We start from the raw sequence: 20,657 nt of genomic DNA on the forward strand, positions 1-20,657 counted from the left end.
CCAATGTCTTCCCTGGAGAACATGAACATTAACTAGATGAAGAAAGAGAAGGCAGACGGCAGACTTATCGTTCTCTCTCTCTCTCTCTCTCTGCCTATCTTTTAGTGCTTCCTCTCTCCCCCTCCCTCTCAGTTTCTCCCTCCTCCCCTCCTCCCCATCTCCACCCCTCCCTCCTCCACTTTTTCTCTCTTAAACCCACACCCTGGTGCAGACCTAGACGTGCAGAAACCGGAAGACACTCACAGCCTTGTCTACCTCCATCTCTTTCCAACCTTGCCCTGGAGGATTAAAGCACACTGCTGTGTGGAACAAAGGTAAGCCTCAGTCTCTCTCCTCTCTCTCGCTCTCTCTCTCTCGCCCCATTTTTATTTATTTTGCTTTGTCTCTGTATACTGAAACAAAGGATTTGGGTTGTGGCTGAGCACTGAAGTGTACTGATCTGATGGAGGGATGGAAGGATAGAGAGAATGAATTAATGAAAAGATAGATGGAGAGAGTAAGAGGTGCTGTGGTAGGATTTGAGTAGAGCAGGGTTATGAAGTGAGCAAGGCAGGATTGAGTTGAGTTGGTCTGGGGCTGAGGTAGGGCTGGGATGGGGCTGAGCTAGGGCTGGGATGGGGCTGAGCTAGGGCTGGGGTGGGGCTGAGGTAGGGCTGGGATGGGGCTGAGGTAGGGCTGAGGTAGGGCTGAGATGGGGCTGAACTAGGGCTGGGATGGGGCTGAACTAGGGCTGGGATGGGGCTGAACTAGGGCTGGGATGGGGCTGAACTAGGGCTGGGATGGGGATGAGGTAGGGCTGGGATGGGGCTGAACTAGGGCTGGGATGGGGCTGAACTAGGCTGGGATGGGGCTGAGGTAGGGCTGAGATGGGGCTGAACTAGGGCTGGGATGGGGCTGAGGTAGGGCTGGGATGGGGCTGAACTAGGGCTGGGATGGGGCTGAACTAGGCTGGGATGGGGCTGAGGTAGGGCTGAGATGGGGCTGAACTAGGGCTGGGATGGGGCTGAACTAGGGCTGGGATGGGGCTGAACTAGGGCTGGGATGGGGCTGAACTAGGGCTGGGATGGGGCTGAGGTAGGGCTGGGATGGGGCTGAACTAGGGCTGGGATGGGGCTGAACTAGGCTGGAATGGGGCTGAGGTAGGGCTGAGATGGGGCTGAACTAGGGCTGGGATGGGGCTGAACTAGGGCTGGGATGGGGCTGAACTAGGGCTGGGATGGGGCTGGGATGGGGCTGAACTAGGGCTGGGATGGGGCTGGGATGGGGCTGAACTAGGGCTGGGATGGAGCTGAACTAGGGCTGGGATGGGGCTGAGGTAGAGCTGGGATGGGGCTGAACTAGGGATGGGATGGGGCTGAACTAGGGCTGGGGTGGGGCTGAGGTAGGGCTGGGATGGGGCTGAACTAGGGCTGGGATGGGGCTGAACTAGGCTGGGATGGGGCTGAGGTAGGGCTGAGATGGGGCTGAACTAGGGCTGGGATGGGGCTGAACTAGGGCTGGGATGGGGCTGAACTAGGGCTGGGATGGGGCTGGGATGGGGCTGAACTAGGGCTGGGATGGAGCTGAACTAGGGCTGGGATGGGGCTGAGGTAGAGCTGGGATGGGGCTGAACTAGGGATGGGATGGGGCTGAACTAGGGCTGGGGTGGGGCTGAGGTAGGGCTGGGATGGGGCTGAACTAGGGCTGGGATGGGGCTGAACTAGGGCTGGGATGGGGCTGAGGTAGGGCTGGGCTATGAAAGGGGCCATGCTAGCCAGGAGTGCATTTTAATATTGTGGAACAGTGCTGAGACTCAGGAGGAGACAAGACGGCAAGGATGCAGAGATTAGAAGGTGAATAGGAAGAGAGAGAGAGAGAGAGAGAGAGAGAGAGAGAGAGAGAGAGAGAGAGAGAGAGAGAGAGAGAGAGAGAGAGAGAGAGAGAGAGAGAGACTGCAGAGAGAGACTGCAGAGAGAGAGAGAGACTGCAGAGAGAGAGAGAGAGAGAGAGCAGGGTAGACAGATAGGCAGAATGGCTGGTGTCATGTTGGAGGCAGAATAGCTGGTGTCATGCTAGAGGCAGAATGGCTGGTGTCATGCTGGAGGCAGAATGGCTGGTGTCATGGTGGAGGCAGAATGGCTGGTGTCATGCTAGAGGCAGAATGGCTGGTGTCATGCTAGAGGCAGAATGGCTGGTGTCATGTTGGAGGCAGAATGGCTGGTGTCATGTTGGAGGCAGAATGGCTGGTGTCATGCTAGAGGCAGAATGGCTGATGTCATGTTGGAGGCAGAATGGCTGGTGTCATGTTGGAGGCAGAATGGCTGGTGTCATGCTCTATAGTGTGTGTGTAAGTGTAACTGATGTGAAATGGCTATCTAGTTAGCGGTGGTGCGCGCTAATAGCCTTTCAAACGGACGTCACTCGCTTTGAGACCTTGAAGTAGTGGTTCCCCTTGCTCTGCAAGGGCCGCGGCTTTTGTGGAGCGATGGGTAACGATGCTTCGTGGGTGACTGTTGTTGATGTGTGCAGAGGGTCCCTGGTTCGCGCCCGGGTATGGGCGAGGGACGGACGTAAAGTTATACTGTTACATTGGTGCCGTGACCCGGATCACTGGTTGCTGCGGAAAAGGAGGAGGTCGAAAGGGGGGTGAGTGTAACGGATGTGAAATGGCTAGCTAGTTAGCGGTGGTGCGCGCTAATAGCCTTTCAATCGGTGACGTCACTTTCTCTGAGACCTTGAAGTAGTGGTGTGTGTGTGTACGGGTCACCAAATGTCAAAAACCAAAGTCCTGCTATAAATGAGTCATGTCTTATTTTAATCCACTGTTTCAATGGTTGGAGAGATATGAGTGAGCAGCCTGTTCTCGTTTCCTCTCTCCCTCCCTGCTCCATCTCTCTCTCCTTCTCTCTCCCTCCCTGCTCCATCTCTCTCTTCCTCTCTCTCTCTCCCTGCTCCATCTCTCTCTCCTTCTCTCTCCCTCCCTGCTCCATCTCTCTCTCCTTCTCTCTCCCTCCCTGCTCCATCTCTCTTCCTCTCTCTCCCTCTCTGCTCCATCTCTCTCTTCCTCTCTCTCCCTCCCTGCTCCATCTCTCTTCCTTTCTCTCTCTCCTTCTCTATCCCTCCCTGCCCCATCCTTCTCTCCTTCTCTCTCCCTCCCTGCTCCATCTCTCTCTCTCCCTCCCTGCTCCATCTCTCTCGCCCTCCCTGCTCCATCTCTCTCTATACCTCCCTGATCCATCTCTCTCTCCCTCCCTGCTCCATTACTCTATCCCTCCCTGCTCCATCTCTCTCTCTCCCTCCCTGCTCCATCTCTCTCTCCCTCCCTGCTCCATCTCTCTCTCTCCCTCCCCGCTCCATCTCTCTCTCTCCCTCCCTGCTCCATCTCTCTCTCCCTCCCTGCTCCATCTCTCTCTCCCTCCCTGCTCCATCTCTCTCTCCCTCCCTGCTCCATCTCTCTCTCCCTCCCTGCTCCATCTCTCTCTCCCTCCCTGCTCCATCTCTCTCTCCTTCACAGCAACTATGTCTGACAAACCTGACCTGACAGAGATCACCTGCTTCGACAAGACCAAACTGAAGAAGACTGAGACGAAAGAAAAGAACCCCCTGCCAACCAAAGAGAGTGAGTGATCATGTGTTTTAAAGGGTGTCGTAAGGGAAGGTTTGCCTCTGCAGTTCTCTCTCTCTCTCTCTCAATTCAATTCAAGGGGCTTTATTGGCATGGGAAACATATGTTAACATTGCCAAAGTAGGTGAAGTAGATAATATACAAAAGTGAAATAAACAATAAAAATGAACAGTAAACATTACACTCATAGAAGTTCGAAAAGAATAAAGACATTTCAAATGTCATATTATGTATATATACAGAGTTGTAACGATGTGCAAATAGTTAAAATACAAAAGCGAAAATAAATAAACATAAATATGGGTTGTATTTACAATGATGTTTGTTCTTCACTGGTTGCCCTTTTCTTGTGGCAACAGGTCACAAATCTTGCTGTTGTGATGGCACACTGTGGTATTTCACCCAGTAGATATGGGAGTTTATCAAAATCGGGTTTGTTTTCTAATTCTTTGTGGATCTCTCTCTCTCATAGGTGGTCAGTTCGACCGCTGTCAACCTTCCTTTAGGCCATACAAACACTTGTCTACTACAAATCACTGAATCAGCAACATCACTCTCTCCCTATAGGCCCAGGTCAAAGTAGTGCACTATATAGGGAACAGGGTACCATTTGGGACAGAGACTGTATCGTCTCTGCAATGCAACCACACACCACCGGAGCCCAACTCACATTCAAATCTCCATACAGATGTGTGCACTGACATGCATGTCTTCCTGTCTTCTGTTTCAGCCATTGAACAGGAAAGGAAAGGGGACGCAACGCCTTGATGTGACTTGGTGACGAGGCCGTGAGGAGGAAAACAGGAGAGGAGGCAGAGATGCCGCCAACAGAAGCACTTTGTTTTGATTGTCTGTCTCAGTATTCTACTTGATGTTACTTTGTATTGTATAACAGGGTGCTGTAGGGCCCCGGGAGATGCAGTAGTGGAGGAGGGTACATGGGTTGGAGATGCAGTAGTGGAGGAGGGTACATGGGTTGGAGATGCAGTAGTGGAGGAGGGTACATGGGTTGGAGATGCAGTAGTGGAGGAGGGTACATGGGTTGGAGATGCAGTAGTGGAGGAGGGTACATGGGTTGGAGATGCAGTAGTGGAGGAGGGTACATGGGTTGGAGATGCAGTAGTGGAGGAGGGTACATGGGATGCATCCCTAAGGGCACCCTATTCCTTATATAGTACAATAATATTGACCTGGTCCACTATATAGGGAATATGGTGTCATTTGGGACATCACAGGGGTCTATCTATCATCAGGGGAATATAGTTGTAGCCTGGCTGCCAGGATGGTTCTGCTTTAAATAAGTATTGGGCCAGAAACAAGACCTAGCCTTTACTCCCTAGCCTCTACCCCTTTACTCCCTAGACTCTACGCCTTTACTCTTTAGCCTCTACTCCCTAGCCCTTACCCCCTAGCATGTACCCCCTTACTCCCTAACCCTTACTCCCTAGCCCTTACCCCCAATCCTCTATCCCCTTACTCCCTAGCCCTTACCCCCCTACTCCCTAGCCGTTACCCCCTAGCCTCTACCCCATTACTCCCTAGCCCTTACTTCCTAGCCTCTACCCCCTTACTCCCTAACCCTTACTCCCTAGCCGTTACCCCCTAGCCTCTACCCCCTTACCCCCTAGCCTCTACCCCCTTACTCCCTAGCCGTTACCCCCTAGCCTCTACCCCCTTACCCCCTAGCCTCTACCCCCTTACTCCCTAGCCGTTACCCCCTAGCCTCTACCCCCTTACTTCCTAGCCTCTACCCCCTTACTCCCTAGCCGTTACCCCCTAGCCTCTACCCCCTTACCCCCTAGCCTCTACCCCCTTACTCCCTAGCCGTTACCCCCTAGCCTCTACCCCCTTACCCCCTAGCCTCTACCCCCTTACTCCCTAGCCGTTACCCCCTAGCCTCTACCCCCTTACCCCCTAGCCTCTACCCCCTTACTCCCTAGCCGTTACCCCCTAGCCTCTACCCCCTTACCCCCTAGCCTCTACCCCCTTACTCCCTAGCCGTTACCCCCTAGCCTCTACCCCCTTACTTCCTAGCCTCTACCCCCTTACTCCCTAACCCTTACTCCCTAGCCGTTACCCCCTAGCCTCTACCCCCTTACTTCCTAGCCTCTACCCCCTTACTCCCTAACCCTTACTCCCTAGCCGTTACCCCCTAGCCTCTACCCCCTTACCCCCTTACTTCCTAGCCTCTACCCCCTTACTCCCTAACCCTTACTCCCTAGCCGTTACCCCCTAGCCTCTACCCCCTTACCCCCTAGCCTCTACCCCCTTACCCCCTAGCCTCTACCCCCTTACTCCCTAGCCCTTACCCCCCTACTCCCTAGCCTCTACCCCCTTACCCCCTAGCCTCTACCCCCTTACTCCCTAGCCCTTACTCCCTAGCCCTTACCCCCCTACTCCCTAGCCCTTACCCCCTAGCCTCTACCCCCTTACTCCCTAGCCCTTACCCCCCTACTCCCTAGCCGTTACCCCCTAGCCTCTACCCCCTTACTCCCTAGCCCTTACCCCCTAGCCTCTACCCCCTAACCCTTACCCCCTAGCCTTCACCAAACCAAGTCAGGCATCCAGGCTAAGAGAGGTCGGGGAGAGGAAGGCGGGGGGATTGTGGAGGTGTTTTCATAATTCACTTTTTACTTTTCTTTATGAAATAAAGACTAAAGGGTGTAATAGAAAACAACAGATTTGAGTCTGACTTTCTCTGACGATTAATGATGTTTGAGAATAATATAGTAGTCTGGAAGGGGGTATGGACAGTCCCTACTGAGAATATATAGTGCATTAGACAAATACAGAACATATATACAAAATTAGGCTACCAATACAATAAATGAAATAATACATGATTCTTGAGTGGATGGAATTATCATGGCAATAGTGGGTTTTTGCAGACAGTTTTGCCTGGGAGAGAAGTAAAATCAGCACATTCACACCTACAGTTTAGACATTTCATGAATCATAATTAATACATTTACAAGCCTGATATCACTGTAGTATTGAAAACCAGGTCAAAAACTCAGTCCAACAATCAGAGATACATTTATTGCCCGTATACTTCTTGGTATACACACACCTGTAAGGTAGACTGGTATCATTGATAACGAGTTACTATGACTCTCATTCAGATCTTATTGTATTGTTTTAATGCAGGGCTGGTTCCAGGCATATATGACATAAGCGGTCGCTTAGGGCCCCCAGCTGCTAGGGGTCCCCTGATCAAGTGATGTTTTAAAAAATGTAGGAACTCAGTCAGGGTCTCAATTTACTATTGAGCGTTAGAATAGTAGAATACACCAGGTGCTTTTCAAAATGTGGTTGTGCATAGGGCTGTGCGTTATATCGTATTTTACGATATACCGGTATTGATGCACGGACCGGTTTGGGTTTTTACTTTACCTTCTGTAACGGTATTTGAATGTTTGGTTTGTTTAACGTGATACGTGTAACGTTCATTTTTATAGTTTACTTCACTACATCAGTCATCTCTCTCGGCTCTCTCTCCTTGACACCTTCCACACAGACCGAGCCCCACCCCCATCACTCAAGGAGTGTATTTGTTGGTGCTTGACCATAAGACACTTGTATTCAGTCTGCATGGGCAATGCAGCACATGCAACAACGTTGATGACAACGATGCCATTTTCACTTTGTTTCTTAATATAAATCCCACTAGTGTTCTATAACTACAATATTAGTTTGTGTTTCTTACATCTGCAAACAGCTAGTTTGTCTTTTCTTAGCAAGTTGGGCCTAAAACTTGTTAGTCACTAATGCTAATAGCTAGTTAGCTTACTAGCTAGCTAATAAGCATACTGAGTCAGAGAAAACATAATTAACTTTACAACCTGATAATGCCAGTGATGGTGTAGACCTAAATCAGCATGTTGTTTGTGCAACAGTATTTTCTAAATCAAAGAGGAACACACAAAGCATGAATATGTTAGCTACATGAAGTAGCTAAGAGAAAACATTCAATGTAGCCAAAGATTATAGGGTCCCCTAGGAAACACCTTGGTTCCTACCCTGTCACAATAACTTAAAAATACAAATGATCTCAAATGAGTGCAGGAAATGCAGAAATTGATGGAAATGCAGGAAATCATTTTAGGTTGAAGTTGAATTGAACAGTATAAACCAATCAGAATTTAGAAAGACCCATTGAAATCACTTAGAATGTATGTGTTGCCACCCTCGAGTCACATTTGGGGCGGCAGGGTAGCCTAGTGGTTAGAGCGTTGGACTAGTAATCGAAAGGTTGCAAGTTCAAATCCCCGAGCTGACAAGGTACAAATCTGTCGTTCTGCCCCTGAACAGGCAGTTAACCCACTGTTCCTAGGCCGTCATTGAAAATAAGAATTTGTTCTTAACTGACTTGCCTAGTTAAATAAAGGTAAAATAAAAAATAAAATAAAAAATTACTCATAAAGCAAATGTAGAACTTTTATTAATCAAAAAAATAAATATAGTTTAAAATACTGTTATACCGTCCTTTTTTTTAAATGACGTGATATATTTTGGCCATGTCGCCCAGCTGTAGATGTGCATCATTAGTTGTTCTCTTGTTATGTCTGTCACTTATGTCTGTCACTGATAGTCATTCAATTAGCCATGTCAGCTAACAATTGTTAGTTGGCTAGACTAACTACCAATCTATCTAAACTTGTAGTAATCACGACCGAATACTGACTGTGCCCAGGGGCCCTGACCTCAAGGGGGCCCCCATTGATTTTGTTAGTCATTCTCACTCAGATCATATAAACATGGCATAAATCCTTAAGAAATGTGTAGACTGGCAGGAAATTAGCTTAAACTGTCTTTCCCATGGAAAAATGTGTAGAATTGCAAGAAATGGACTTTAAAACTTAAATGTTAATCTCCACTGTCAACAGGGAGGCCACTAAAATGTTTTAAGTGCACTACTTTTAACCAATGCCCTATGGGTGGCAGGTCACCTAGCGGAATGTTGTGCCAGTAACCAAAAGGTTGCTGGTTTGAGTCCCTGAGCTGACTAGGTGAATAATATGTTGATGTAACCTTGAGCAGGGCACTTAACCCTAATTGTCTGTTAAGATGTAGGTGTGGGGCCCCCCCAACCAAGTCGTGCTTAGGGCACCCAAAAGGCTAGGGTCACCCCTGGCTCATGTGTAATAGTTTGTGAGGTATGCTTTCTTTTGAACTATCTGCCGTGCTATCGCTGTTCTGATGGAGGCACATGGGTCGCTGGCGTCGCCAGTAATGGCACGTCTAGCCTCTCACCTCCAGCTCCCTTTATCAGTTTTATGACTCCGCTTATCACACCCTGCACCGTAAATATAGCCTAGCCTAGTCAATTTGAGGTGAATAACAGCTGCGTAAATCGCCAATCAGCACACCATGGATGCGCCTAATGAGTCTGAAACGTCAGTTAGAACAATTTAATTAAAACGCGTTTTACATGTTTATCTTAATCTGGGATGCGGGTCGATGTCCAGTGCTTTGGACCAGTCCGTTGGATAATACACATCACTCAATCAACGTGTACTGGCTGTAGTGTATTGCCCCTGAACATGCAGTTAACCCACTGTTCCTAGGCCGTCATTGAAAATAAGAATTTGTTCTTGACCGACTTGCCTAGTAAAATAAAGGTAAAATAAAAAAATTAATAGTGTATTGTATATTAGCCCCAGAAATCCCCCATGTCCACTACTAATATTTTCTATTCCTGTTTGTATGCAATCAATGTAAAGCCTGTATGTCTGTCTCTGAGAGCCATCCACACTGACGCTGAGATCATCAGCAACACCTGAGTTAGTCCTGAGAGGAAGAGAACATGGAATACCTGTGCCGAAAGGTGAGCACATTACTAGGCTATATTAGCTTACTTATTTGATATCATTTTAAATGATCAATATGTGATGTTTCTTTTGAGTTGTAGGGATGATTCATCAACTTGTAATGAATTTAAATAGCATATTGATTCATTCACGATCAATATTGATTGGTTTATTTCGCAATGAGCTTCTGCTTGTGTTTTTGATTAAGTTTCGATGTTTATATAGGCTTGTAGCATCTATGTAAAATAACGCCCAGGTTGATGGACTATTGTTTTACAGGTTGTTATGACCCCATAAAGCCAGTAGCGGCAAAGCCTATTTGTTAGACAGAAATGGGTTGAGATCAGCCATCAAAGATCATCGTTTAATCTCCTTTTATTTTCATCTGCTAGGTGTGGGAAATGTAACTTTCAGCTGCAGTGGAACAGTCAAGTGGCCGAAATCTAATTAGTGCGGATTATCGTCACCTGCTCGCGCCTCTATTGTCCTACAAGGATTTGGCTATTGTCTGACCGTGGAGTGAGAAGTTGTTTTAGGGGATTTTGAGTGGTTTATAGAGGATTTAACATGCCCCAGCGATCTGATTGAAATGGAAACTATAAACTAGGCCAATGGTAATCAATAGGGATCACAAGTTAGGCTAACCTTTCTCATATGAAATCAGATATGAATGTGAATTAGGCCTAACAGAAACTGGCAGATGATGACGGGTGATTTGAAATAAGACAACTGCATCAAATCATGTCAGTGAATATCAAGTTTACCCATCATTCAGAAGACACTTGTGCCAAATTTGTTAACATATGTTTAATCTAGAGGATTGAAATTAATATTTTTTGGTTTCAACATTAGGCCTAGGCTATTTAAAATATAGGGTATTGTCAACAATATTGCATTTCTTACAGATTGCCTACATTATTACTCGTTTATTTTCACATCCCCATCCTCTCCTTAGATTCCAGACTATTTTCACATCCCCATCCTCTCCTTAGATTCCAGACTATTTTCACATCCCCATCCTCTCCTTAGATTCCAGACTATTTTCACATCCCCATCCGCTCCTTAGATTCCAGACTATTTTCACATCCCCATCCTCTCCTTAGATTCCAGACTATTTTCACATCCCCATCCTCTCCTTAGATTCCAGACTATTTTCACACCGACTTCGTTCCCATGGAATCGGCTATTATCTTATCGCGGCGGTGCCGATGTGTTAGGCTTTATTTACATGACTCTTAGCGAACGGGGCTGAATGAATTTATGACACTGTAGTTACCCAGCCCCCCCCCCCCCCCCCCAATCGCAGTGTTAGTTCCCCAAGAACAGAGCTCCTACCAGGTCACTAGGGCATGAAGTCAGTATAGGGGACACACACACATTCAGTCTGATTATAAATACTATCTATTTTTTCTAAAGTAATATATGATGTAATATTATGACATTTAATAAATTGGTATAGAGAATAAGCCTACCCTGGAGAGCCAAGTGTATACCTATAGGAACATGTGTATGTTCCTATAGGTATCCACTTGGGATATGTATCCATGCGAGGGCCCATTTCACATCCAGAAATGGCTGCACGTTTAGGCTACACGTCCTAATTGAATGTGTATTGTAGGCCTATAGATCCGAACACAATTTAATACTAATCATGCTACCACCACCACTAATAATAATATGAATAATAAACTCTGCAATTTAGCACTTGATACACTTATTCGTGGGAAAAGTATATAAAGAGTGACCTCTGGGAAATGGAATGGATGGATGGGGGGGCTGTTAAAACTGTGTCTGTGCGGAAGCTTTGAAGTGCAGTTATGCACAGACGTGTTTCCTATGTGTCTATAGAACACGGCATTCAATGACATGGTTGGCGCATTTTCACAGTGAAACGTTACCAACAGAACAAATCTGTCAATCAAACACAACGACACTATAAATGTCTTTACGATCCAGTCACAGAGCTCAGTTGCATCTAGCCTACTCTTTCTCTCTCTTTCTCTGACCACCCGCCTCAGTATTTACGCTTGGGATACTCCACGGAAGCCGTTGATTTGGACGCAGAAGACGCATTAGCTGCCATGGGACCGTGCAAGCTGCTGACATCACTGGTCCTGTCCATGTGTAGTCATGTTCTGTACGCTACAGCATGGTAGGTTGTTTACCTGTTGTCGTTGGCATTTCAACAGTTCTGCCATGATCAGTTGTATTAGCAATGGGGGGGAAATCCGTTTACACGATGGCACAATTACCATGTCTTGACTGGGTTTGCTTTCTGTTTTCCATAGGTCGGTGAATAACTTCCTGATGACTGGACCAAAGGTAACGGATCTTTATTTACTTTTTGGGCTCGTGCACTTAGACTGCTTGGTTAAAATAGCCCTTACGGTTTACGTTGCAAATGTTTTCGCTGTAACTTAACGGGGAATGTGTTTTCTAATAACAACAAATGAATAGCTCAAACACGGAGGCCAAGTTGGAAAACGCATAACACATTAAATGTCTGGTTCAATCCTGATAACGAACGAGAACCTGTGATTTACTCTGTCTCTGTATCCGTGTGCCCCTCCAGGCCTATCTGACGTATGCCAGTAGCGTGCAGGTGGGCGCACAGAGCGGGATTCAGGAATGCAAACACCAGTTCGCTTGGGACAGGTGGAACTGCCCCGAGAGCGCGCTCCAACTATCAACTCATGGACTGCGCAGTGGTGAGAATATATTTACGAGGCAGCGTGCTATAGGCTACCTAATCCCTCGAAATAAATGTTTTCCAATGGAAAATAGACTAGGCTTGTAGTGAGTATGTCTGAGGAAATTACGCATAGCAATTTACAAGCGTCTAATATTTACCAATGTTAAATGTGTTACCTTTAACCATAACATTGACAACCATGATATCTTTAAATTCCAGCCACAAGAGAGACGTCTTTCGTCCACGCCATCAGTGCTGCGGGGGTGATGTACACTCTCACCAAGAACTGTAGTATGGGGGACTTTGATAACTGTGGATGTGATGACTCCAATATTGGGCAGATAGGTGAGTTTATATACCATTACCATCTGACTTTATAACATTGAGTGTAGCAACCTATTTGAATCATGTGACCATGTATTATATGCTCAAATAACAGAATTGTGCACATTTACACCATTACGCACAGAACCAAAAATGGGCGCACAGAAGACAACACTGAAATTTGACAGAAATAAGGGCAGTAATATTTGGACATGGACATAATTACATAGACTAACCCTGTCTTGTCTCTCTCCAGGGGGTAGGGGCTGGATTTGGGGGGGCTGCAGTGATAATGTGAAATTTGGGGAGAAGATGTCCAAACAGTTCGTGGATGCGCTGGAGAACGGGCACGACTCGCGCGCAGGTGTAAACCTGCACAACAATGAAGCCGGTAGACTGGTGAGTGACAGATCTCATACAGGCTATACTGCCGGTCTCATACAGGCTATACTGCCGTTGGTAGGCCTATATGTGTATACTGTTCGTGTAAATTGTTATTTCATTGGAATGTTTTGTACATTTGCGGGCCAAAGTCATCTGTTTGGACTGGATAACTATTTTGGTTATCATTTGGATTCGTTGTGGAATTTTTCGTTATTTTTAGCCTATCAGATCGAACATAAACTTACAAATGAACTGTTGTGAGATATTATTGAATCCATAACTTACTGAAGCTCTCTCTCTAGGCGATCAAGGCGACCATGAAGCGAGCCTGTAAGTGCCACGGCGTCTCCGGGAGCTGCTCCGTTCAGACCTGCTGGATGCAGCTGTCTGACTTCAGAGACATCGGCAACTACCTCAAAGTCAAACACGACCAGGCGCAGAAACTGGAGATGGACAAGAGGCGGATGAGGTCGGGGAACAGCGCCGACAACAGGGGCGCCATCGCGGACGTGTTCAGCAGCATCGCCCGGACGGAGCTCATTTACCTGGAGGAATCTCCAGACTACTGTACCAAGAACAAGAGCCTGGGGCTCCAGGGAACCGAGGGGAGGGAGTGCCTGCAGGGGGAAAATAACCTCTCCCAGTGGGAGAGGAAGAGCTGCCGCCGGCTGTGCCATGAGTGCGGCCTGAGGGTCGAGGAGAGGCGGATTGAGATAGTCAGCAGCTGTAACTGTAAATTTCACTGGTGCTGCACGGTCAAGTGCGAGCGGTGCACGCAGGTCGTGACCAAATACTACTGCGCGCGCAGGGAGAGAGTGCGCAGGCCTCAGAACAGCACAAGGAAAAGTGGGAGAAGGCCCCGCGTGCAGCGCAGTTGACTTGCGCCTGCACAGACTGTGGTTATCTATACTTGAGGATAACTATGAAGGGGACAGTTTATTTTAATATTCGCTATTTAAACATGTTTTATTACAGTTCATTTTATCCATGTTCATCTGTCTGGGATTGTATGTCTTGTATGTTGTTACCCAAACATTTTACACGTGATTTCTCCTGTAACTTGTTAATGATCAACATATATTCTCATCCATCCCACATCGGGTGACAAACTATTTCCACTTTTGTCCCTTATTAAAAATGCACTTTATAGGCTCTAACATTTTGACAATCGAATAGATATGTGATATGTTCTAAAAATATATATATTCCTTTGATAAATGTGTATTTATCATCACAATGTTATTTTGTTCATGCACGTTTAAGTTTACTTGTCACTTTGGGGGTGTATACGGAGAAATATGGTTGTCTAAATGGGTTAGAGGCCTATGCGTACATTCGGTGTGTCCTTTTTGATATCAATTATGACATTGTTTTAAGTGTCATTATCACATGTTTTTATTTTTGTACAGGGAATTGCATATTAAATATTTTAATCTTATTTCGAGTCCTGTTCTGAGTTTACTTCCTGTGCCGACGAAGTTTGTCGCTTTTAATATTCTGATTCGGCAGTCTGTTTTTGTTTATTGGTGGTGTTGAGGGCGAGGTCTCCACGGGAGGCTGGGATCATGTAATTAATCTGGCCGCTGGTGTCATCGCCTGAGGGAAGAAAATAAACTGTCTTGTCCTGACACCCTTTGAAGTTCTCAATAGGCCTTTCCTCCAGTCTTATTTATGTGGCCATTGTCCAATCAGCGTCCTCGGAACCCGGAGACAAAGAACAAGGTTCCCATTTGTTTCTGATTCGTTCTCTTAAATTAAAAGGCGAAAGCTGCGTGTCTTCATCACATTCCCAGATCTCTCCCTTAGTGTCGGAGGTAAAAACACTAATAATGGTCTTCTGTTCGTTCCTTTGGCTCCTGGTGCTTTTCCTTCTCCACAAAACTCTTCTTGGACATGCCTGGTAAGACCCCACTTCTAAAACATTTTATTTATAACGTTTTTAGTTTTCATTTAGCTAGTGTCTCGGTTTTAAAAGGTTGTTTCAGACTATATTTTCTTTGTTCTTTCAGGGCCGTGAACAATTTTCTTATGACTGGACCCAAGGTAAGATTTGTATTCGAATTGTTTGCTTTATAAGTAATCTTAGGGAAAACAAGTGCTCCAAACTATTATGCAAAGATTACCAAAAGGTACTCATGGCATCATGAGTGCACGAAACATTGATGGTCTTTCAATAGGATCGTTTCAGTAGTGCGTAATGATAGACGAATGCATAGCTTACTTTAATAGCATTTTCATCACAACTCAATGGGTATTCAAAAGTAACAGGAAATGATTAATCTCATCCAAATGTCACTTGGATGATTCGTTTTTTTTAGTTTTGAGGATATTCAATAGTGGATTTAACATGCTCTCTCCCTCTTATCTCCAGGCCTATCTGACGTATGCTAGTAGCGTGCAAGTGGGCGCGCAGAGCGGGATCCAGGAATGTAAACACCAGTTTGCTTGGGACAGGTGGAACTGCCCGGAGAGTGCGCTCCAACTGTCAACTCATAAAGGCCTTCGCAGCGGTACAGAGCTTTGATACCCAATACGTCAAATCTAATGCATAAAATGTCATATGTATGCGAGTTGAGAAGCCCTAACGCCTTGATCACACCTACAATGCGTTATGCGTTTTGGTTCACCAGAAGTCCATTCATTTCCAATGGAACGCTGCGTTTGCCTTGCAGCATTGCGTTGCAGAGACAGTTGCAGTGCGTTCTGTGTCGTGCATACGTTGGATAAATCGAACGTATGCGTAGATGGCTTGACAGAAATGGTAGCAGAGGGTGAATGTTGAACTTTTGTTGCACACATATCCAGATTATGCGGAGTACCATTTTATACAATGACGTTGTAGGTGTGTTCGAGGCTTTGGCTACATAATGCATAAACATGATTTGATATTTACCTGACATTGTGAAATATTTGAATACATATTTATACGTTTGATGTCTGTTTCTGTAGCCACAAGTGAGACCTCTTTCGTGCACGCGATCAGCGCAGCAGGTGTCATGTACACACTGACCCGCAACTGTAGTCTCGGGGACCTGGACAACTGCGGCTGTGACGGCTCGAGAAATGGTCAAATCGGTAACACACAACAATGAGAGAGTAGACCGGAAGAAGGTGATAATATTCTTGCATCCTGCTATGTGTGCCCGTACTCATGTTTTTGCTTGTCTCCTGTCCCCAGGGGGGCGTGGGTGGTTGTGGGGCGGCTGCAGTGATAACTTGGACTTTGGGGAAAGGATGTCAAAACAGTACGTGGACGCGCTTGAGACTGGCCAGGACTCACGGGCGGCTGTCAACCTTCATAACAACGAGGCCGGTAGAATGGTGAGTTATTTCGCTCCATGGAAAGCTATGGCATTACGCATGGGTTGACGCATTGGTTAATCTTGTTATTACACATTAATTGGCCATGTTGTGACGCATTGGTTGTGTGCTTCAATTCAATCACATTTGAGTTAATACCCACTATAACCCCCTTTTCTCTGTGTCTGTTGATCAGGCGGTGAAGGCCACCATGAAGCGCATCTGCAGGTGCCACGGTATGTCTGAGAGTTGCTCCGTTCAGACCTGCTGGATGCAGTTGTCTGACTTCAGAGACATCGGCAACTACCTCAAAATCAAACACGACCAGGCGCAGAAACTGGAAATGGACAAGAGGCGGATGAGGTCGGGGAACAGCGCCGACAACAGGGGCGCCATTGCGGACGCGTTCAGCAGCATCGCCCGAACGGAGCTCATTTACCTGGAGGAATCTCCAGACTACTGCAGTCAGAACGCCAGCCTGGGCCTTCACGGTACTGAGGGCAGGGAGTGCCTGCAGCACGGCGAGGGCTTGAACCAGTGGGAGAAGAGGAGCTGCCGCCGACTGTGCCATGAGTGCGGCCTGGGGGTGGAGGAGAGGCGGACAGAGATAGTCAGCAGCTGTAACTGTAAGTTCCAATGGTGCTGCACGGTCAAGTGTGAGAACTGCTCTCAAGTGATGGTCAAACACGTGTGTGCCAGAAGAGAGGGAGGCCACGGACACAACTACAGAAGGAGATACCGAGGACCTAAATGAATGAGGCTTTATTCTATGCAAACTATTATGATGGCAAATGTTAAATCATGAGTTTTGTCAGCTTATTTCAAATCTATCTTTATTCACAAAGACTGTCCTCCACTCCGTGATTATGTGAAATGTTGTTCTGCACTTCCCCCGTCACCCACCCACGTTTGTCTTATTGTAGGCCTATATGGATGTAAATTATATATTTATGTATGTGACTCATTGGAAATATTTAATAAACAAATATAAAATATACTTCGTTGTTTTTGCTTCTCAATTATTATTTATGGGACTACATACACATCTTCTGATGAATAAACAGTTAAGAAAATGTATTTTTGCTCAATGACTGCATTTTATCCTTCTGCAAAACAAATTAGAACACGAAATTCACTCAGTAAAATAATAGGAGAATAGGCAGGCAGTGGTGAATACACTAGAAGGGGTTTGTTACCATGTATCCGTTCACACCTCCACCAGGGCTCAGCTCCAGCGTTGATTTAACAGCGCTTTGATGTGGACGTTGTATCGATGGCATGTTTAAGGATCGGAATGAGGATCAAGCCTTTTGAAGGAAACCTCCTTACCGGTGTGTTTATAGGTGTTTGCCATGGTAATCCGGGACACTGCTGTGACCGTGTACGTTGTCACACTTAAAGTCAATGCAACTGCATCACAATAAATCAAAGCGGAACGCTACATTGTGAAGACAAGACTATGGGCAGGAATGCATCTCAATGTATTTAATTGTAGCCGTTTATGAAAGATGGCGTGGCAGCATTTTGCGTAACCTAGCCAAATGTGTGATGAAGTAATCGTCACTTAAAAGCTGCACTCCATCTTTTGGATAGATGCTACAAACTGGATGGTAGTTATCGGCAACATGTGTTTCAGGAACATTTCAATTTTACCTAAATTATTGGAAGAATATTGTTTTGATTGGCTATGAACATGCACTGACGACTATGATGCCCTCTATTTTTTGCGACACTAAGATAAATGTAACGGTTTTCAGAGAGATTGAAAGAGAGCATTACCAGGAGAAACAGAGCAGAATACTATTCCATTGTCTCTCTCCTCTCCCCTGTAGATCACTCATTCATTCTCTCCCCCCTCCCCTATTTCTTCCTCTCTGCTGGACATGCCATAAACCTGCCACTGGGTCCCTGATCAGTGACTGATGGCAAGGATATTACCCCACCCAGGGGTCTGCCTCAGGGATGAGAGGAGGACAGAGAGGGGAGGGAGGTCTGGCTGGTGGGAGGCAGAGAGTGAATAACACATCAAGTACAGGAAACAGGATGAAAAAGACATAAAATACAGGAAACGGGCTGAATAAGACATCAAATACCGGAAACGGTCTGAATAAGACATCAAGTACAGGAAATGGGCTGAATAAGACATCAAGTACAGGAAACAGGCTGAATAAGACATCAAGTACAGGAAACGGGCTGAATAAGACATGAAATACAGGAAACGGGCTGAATAAGACATCAAATACAGGAAACAGGATGAAAAAGACATCAAATACAGGAAACGGGCTGAATAAGACATAAAGTACAGGAAACAGGCTGAATAAGACATCAAGTACAGGAAACAGGCTGAATAAGACATCAAATACAGGAAACGGGCTGAATAAGACATCAAGTACAGGAAACGGGCTGAATAAGACATCAAATACAGGAAACGGGCTGAATAAGACATCAAATACAGGAAACGGGCTGAATAAGACATCAAGTACAGGAAACGGGCTGAATAAGACATCAAATACAGGAAACAGGCTGAATAAGACATGAAATACAGGAAACGGGCTGAATAAGACATCAAGTACAGGAAATGGGCTGAATAAGACATCAAGTACAGGAAACAGGCTGAATAAGACATCAAGTACAGGAAACGGGCTGAATAAGACATCAAGTACAGGAAATGGGCTGAATAAGACATCAAGTACAGGAAACAGGCTGAATAAGACATCAAGTACAGGAAACGGGCTGAATAAGACATGAAATACAGGAAACAGGCTGAATAAGACATCAAGTACAGGACATCATTACAACACTGTATATAGACATAATATGACATTTGAAATGTCTTTATTCTTTTGAAACTTTTGTCAGTGTAATGTTTACTGTACATTTTTTATTGTTTATTACCTATTTCACTTGCTTTGGAAATGTAAACATATGTTTCCCATGCCAATAAAGCCCATTAAATTGAATTAAATTTGAATTGAGTGGGAAAGAGAAGGGGAGTGTGATTGTGGAGAGGGAGGTATGGCTGTAGGAGGAGAAGAGAAGGAGAGGAGAGGAGATATAGATCATGATATGGGAGGAGGCATGCTTTCAATAGTATATTTTACTGACTACCCCACTCAAGTAATGTGTTCCATTAAGACTCAATCAACCTATTAGGGACATATAACATGTCAATTAAGTAATTGTTGTAGGCCATGCCCTGTGTTTAGCACATCATGTGACATAGCAAGATTGTATTTTAAGCCTTATTCAGAAATAGGAATTATACCAAAAATGTATTCAATTGACTGGGGTGGTGCTGGACCATCTGACATCTCTGTGTGACATTTGTGACACAGTGGAGACCTGCTGAGGCCCTGGGGGTCAATCAACCAACACACTAACACTGTTCTCTAGAGGCTCAACCAACCAACACACTGTAACACTGTTCTCTAAAGGCCCTGGGAGTCAACCAACCAACACACTGTAATACTGTTCTCTAGAGGCCCTGGGAGTCAACCAACCAACACACTGTAATACTGTTCTCTAGAGGCCCTGGGGGTCAACCATCCAACACACTGTAACACTGTTCTCTAAAGGCCCTGGGGGTCAACCAACCAACACACTGTAACACTGTTCTCTAGAGGCCCTGGGAGTCAACCAACCAACACACTGTAACACTGTTCTCTAAAGGCCCTGGGGGTCAACCAACCAACACACTGTAACACTGTTCTCTAGAGGCCCTGGGAGTCAACCATCCAACACACTGTAACACTGTTCTCTAAAGGCCCTGGGAGTCAACCAACCAACACACTGTAATACTGTTCTCTAAAGGCCCTGGGAGTCAACCATCCAACACACTGTAACACTGTTCTCTAGAGGCCCTGGGAGTCAACCAACCAACACACTGTAATACTGTTCTCTAGAGGCTCAACCATCCAACACACTGTAACACTGTTCTCTAGAGGCTCAACCAACCAACACACTGTAATACTGTTCTCTAGAGGCCCTGAGGGTCAACCATCCAACACACTGTAACACTGTTCTCTAGAGGCCCCGGGAGTCAACCAACCAACACACTGTAACACTGTTCTCTAAAGGCCCTGGGAGTCAACCATCCAACACACTGTAACACTGTTCTCTAGAGGCCCTGGGAGTCAACCAACCAACACACTGTAATACTGTTCTCTAGAGGCTCAACCATCCAACACACTGTAACACTGTTCTCTAGAGGCTCAACCAACCAACACACTGTAATACTGTTCTCTAAAAGCCCTGGGAGTCAACCAACCAACACACTGTAACACTGTTCTCTAAAGGCCCTGGGAGTCAACCAACCAACACACTGTAATACTGTTCTCTAAAGGCCCTGGGAGTCAACCAACCAACACACTGTAATACTGTTCTCTAAAGGCCCTGGGAGTCAACCATCCAACACACTGTAACACTGTTCTCTAGAGGCTCAACCAACCAACACACTGTAACACTGTTCTCTAGAGGCCCTGAGGGTCAACCATCCAACACACTGTAACACTGTTCTCTAGAGGCTCAACCAACCAACACACTG

General features: G+C 46.0%; 3 protein-coding genes across 4 annotated transcripts; all 3 read left to right on the forward strand.

Annotated features, from left to right (window-relative positions):
- The first annotated feature begins 200 nt into the window (after positions 1-200).
- On the forward strand, positions 201-4,486 carry tmsb2 (thymosin beta 2). The gene is made up of 3 exons (XM_071399300.1): positions 201-314; positions 3,494-3,598; positions 4,335-4,486. The coding sequence occupies exons 2-3, from the start codon at positions 3,499-3,501 to the stop codon at positions 4,370-4,372; spliced, it is 138 nt and encodes a 45-aa protein (XP_071255401.1). The 5' UTR covers positions 201-314; positions 3,494-3,498; the 3' UTR covers positions 4,373-4,486.
- A 4,602-nt stretch (positions 4,487-9,088) lies between these two features.
- On the forward strand, positions 9,089-14,447 carry LOC139574575 (protein Wnt-8a-like). 2 transcript variants are annotated; one of them, XM_071399298.1, is made up of 8 exons: positions 9,089-9,225; positions 9,328-9,431; positions 11,433-11,566; positions 11,703-11,736; positions 11,987-12,122; positions 12,326-12,451; positions 12,687-12,829; positions 13,117-14,447. In XM_071399298.1, the coding sequence occupies exons 2-8, from the start codon at positions 9,411-9,413 to the stop codon at positions 13,690-13,692; spliced, it is 1,170 nt and encodes a 389-aa protein (XP_071255399.1). In that variant the 5' UTR covers positions 9,089-9,225; positions 9,328-9,410; the 3' UTR covers positions 13,693-14,447. The 2 variants fall into 2 exon arrangements, with proteins under 2 accessions (XP_071255399.1, XP_071255400.1); XM_071399299.1 differs by lacking the exon at positions 9,089-9,225 and having other exon boundaries at positions 9,301-9,431.
- A 133-nt stretch (positions 14,448-14,580) lies between these two features.
- On the forward strand, positions 14,581-17,111 carry LOC139572525 (protein Wnt-8a-like). Its single transcript, XM_071395246.1, has 6 exons — positions 14,581-14,714; positions 14,824-14,857; positions 15,186-15,324; positions 15,764-15,889; positions 15,993-16,135; positions 16,311-17,111. The coding sequence occupies exons 1-6, from the start codon at positions 14,644-14,646 to the stop codon at positions 16,866-16,868; spliced, it is 1,071 nt and encodes a 356-aa protein (XP_071251347.1). The 5' UTR covers positions 14,581-14,643; the 3' UTR covers positions 16,869-17,111.
- The last annotated feature ends 3,546 nt before the right edge of the window (positions 17,112-20,657 follow it).

This window comes from Salvelinus alpinus, chromosome 4, assembly GCF_045679555.1.
Source record: "Salvelinus alpinus chromosome 4, SLU_Salpinus.1, whole genome shotgun sequence".
NCBI lineage: Eukaryota > Metazoa > Chordata > Actinopteri > Salmoniformes > Salmonidae > Salvelinus > Salvelinus alpinus.

Excerpts from the sequence above, each read along its gene's own strand:
- tmsb2 (XM_071399300.1), top strand. The coding sequence starts at position 3,499 with ATGTCTGACAAACCTGACCTGACAGAGATCACCTGCTTCGACAAGACC. Across the intron at positions 3,599-4,334 it reads CCCCCTGCCAACCAAAGAGA|CCATTGAACAGGAAAGGAAA; the intron begins GTGAGTGATCAT and ends CTTCTGTTTCAG.
- LOC139574575 (XM_071399298.1), top strand. The coding sequence starts at position 9,411 with ATGGAATACCTGTGCCGAAAG. Across the intron at positions 9,432-11,432 it reads TGGAATACCTGTGCCGAAAG|TATTTACGCTTGGGATACTC; the intron begins GTGAGCACATTA and ends CACCCGCCTCAG. Across the intron at positions 11,737-11,986 it reads TCCTGATGACTGGACCAAAG|GCCTATCTGACGTATGCCAG; the intron begins GTAACGGATCTT and ends GTGCCCCTCCAG.
- LOC139572525 (XM_071395246.1), top strand. The coding sequence starts at position 14,644 with ATGGTCTTCTGTTCGTTCCTTTGGCTCCTGGTGCTTTTCCTTCTCCAC. Across the intron at positions 14,715-14,823 it reads ACTCTTCTTGGACATGCCTG|GGCCGTGAACAATTTTCTTA; the intron begins GTAAGACCCCAC and ends TTGTTCTTTCAG. Across the intron at positions 15,890-15,992 it reads CTCGAGAAATGGTCAAATCG|GGGGGCGTGGGTGGTTGTGG; the intron begins GTAACACACAAC and ends TCCTGTCCCCAG.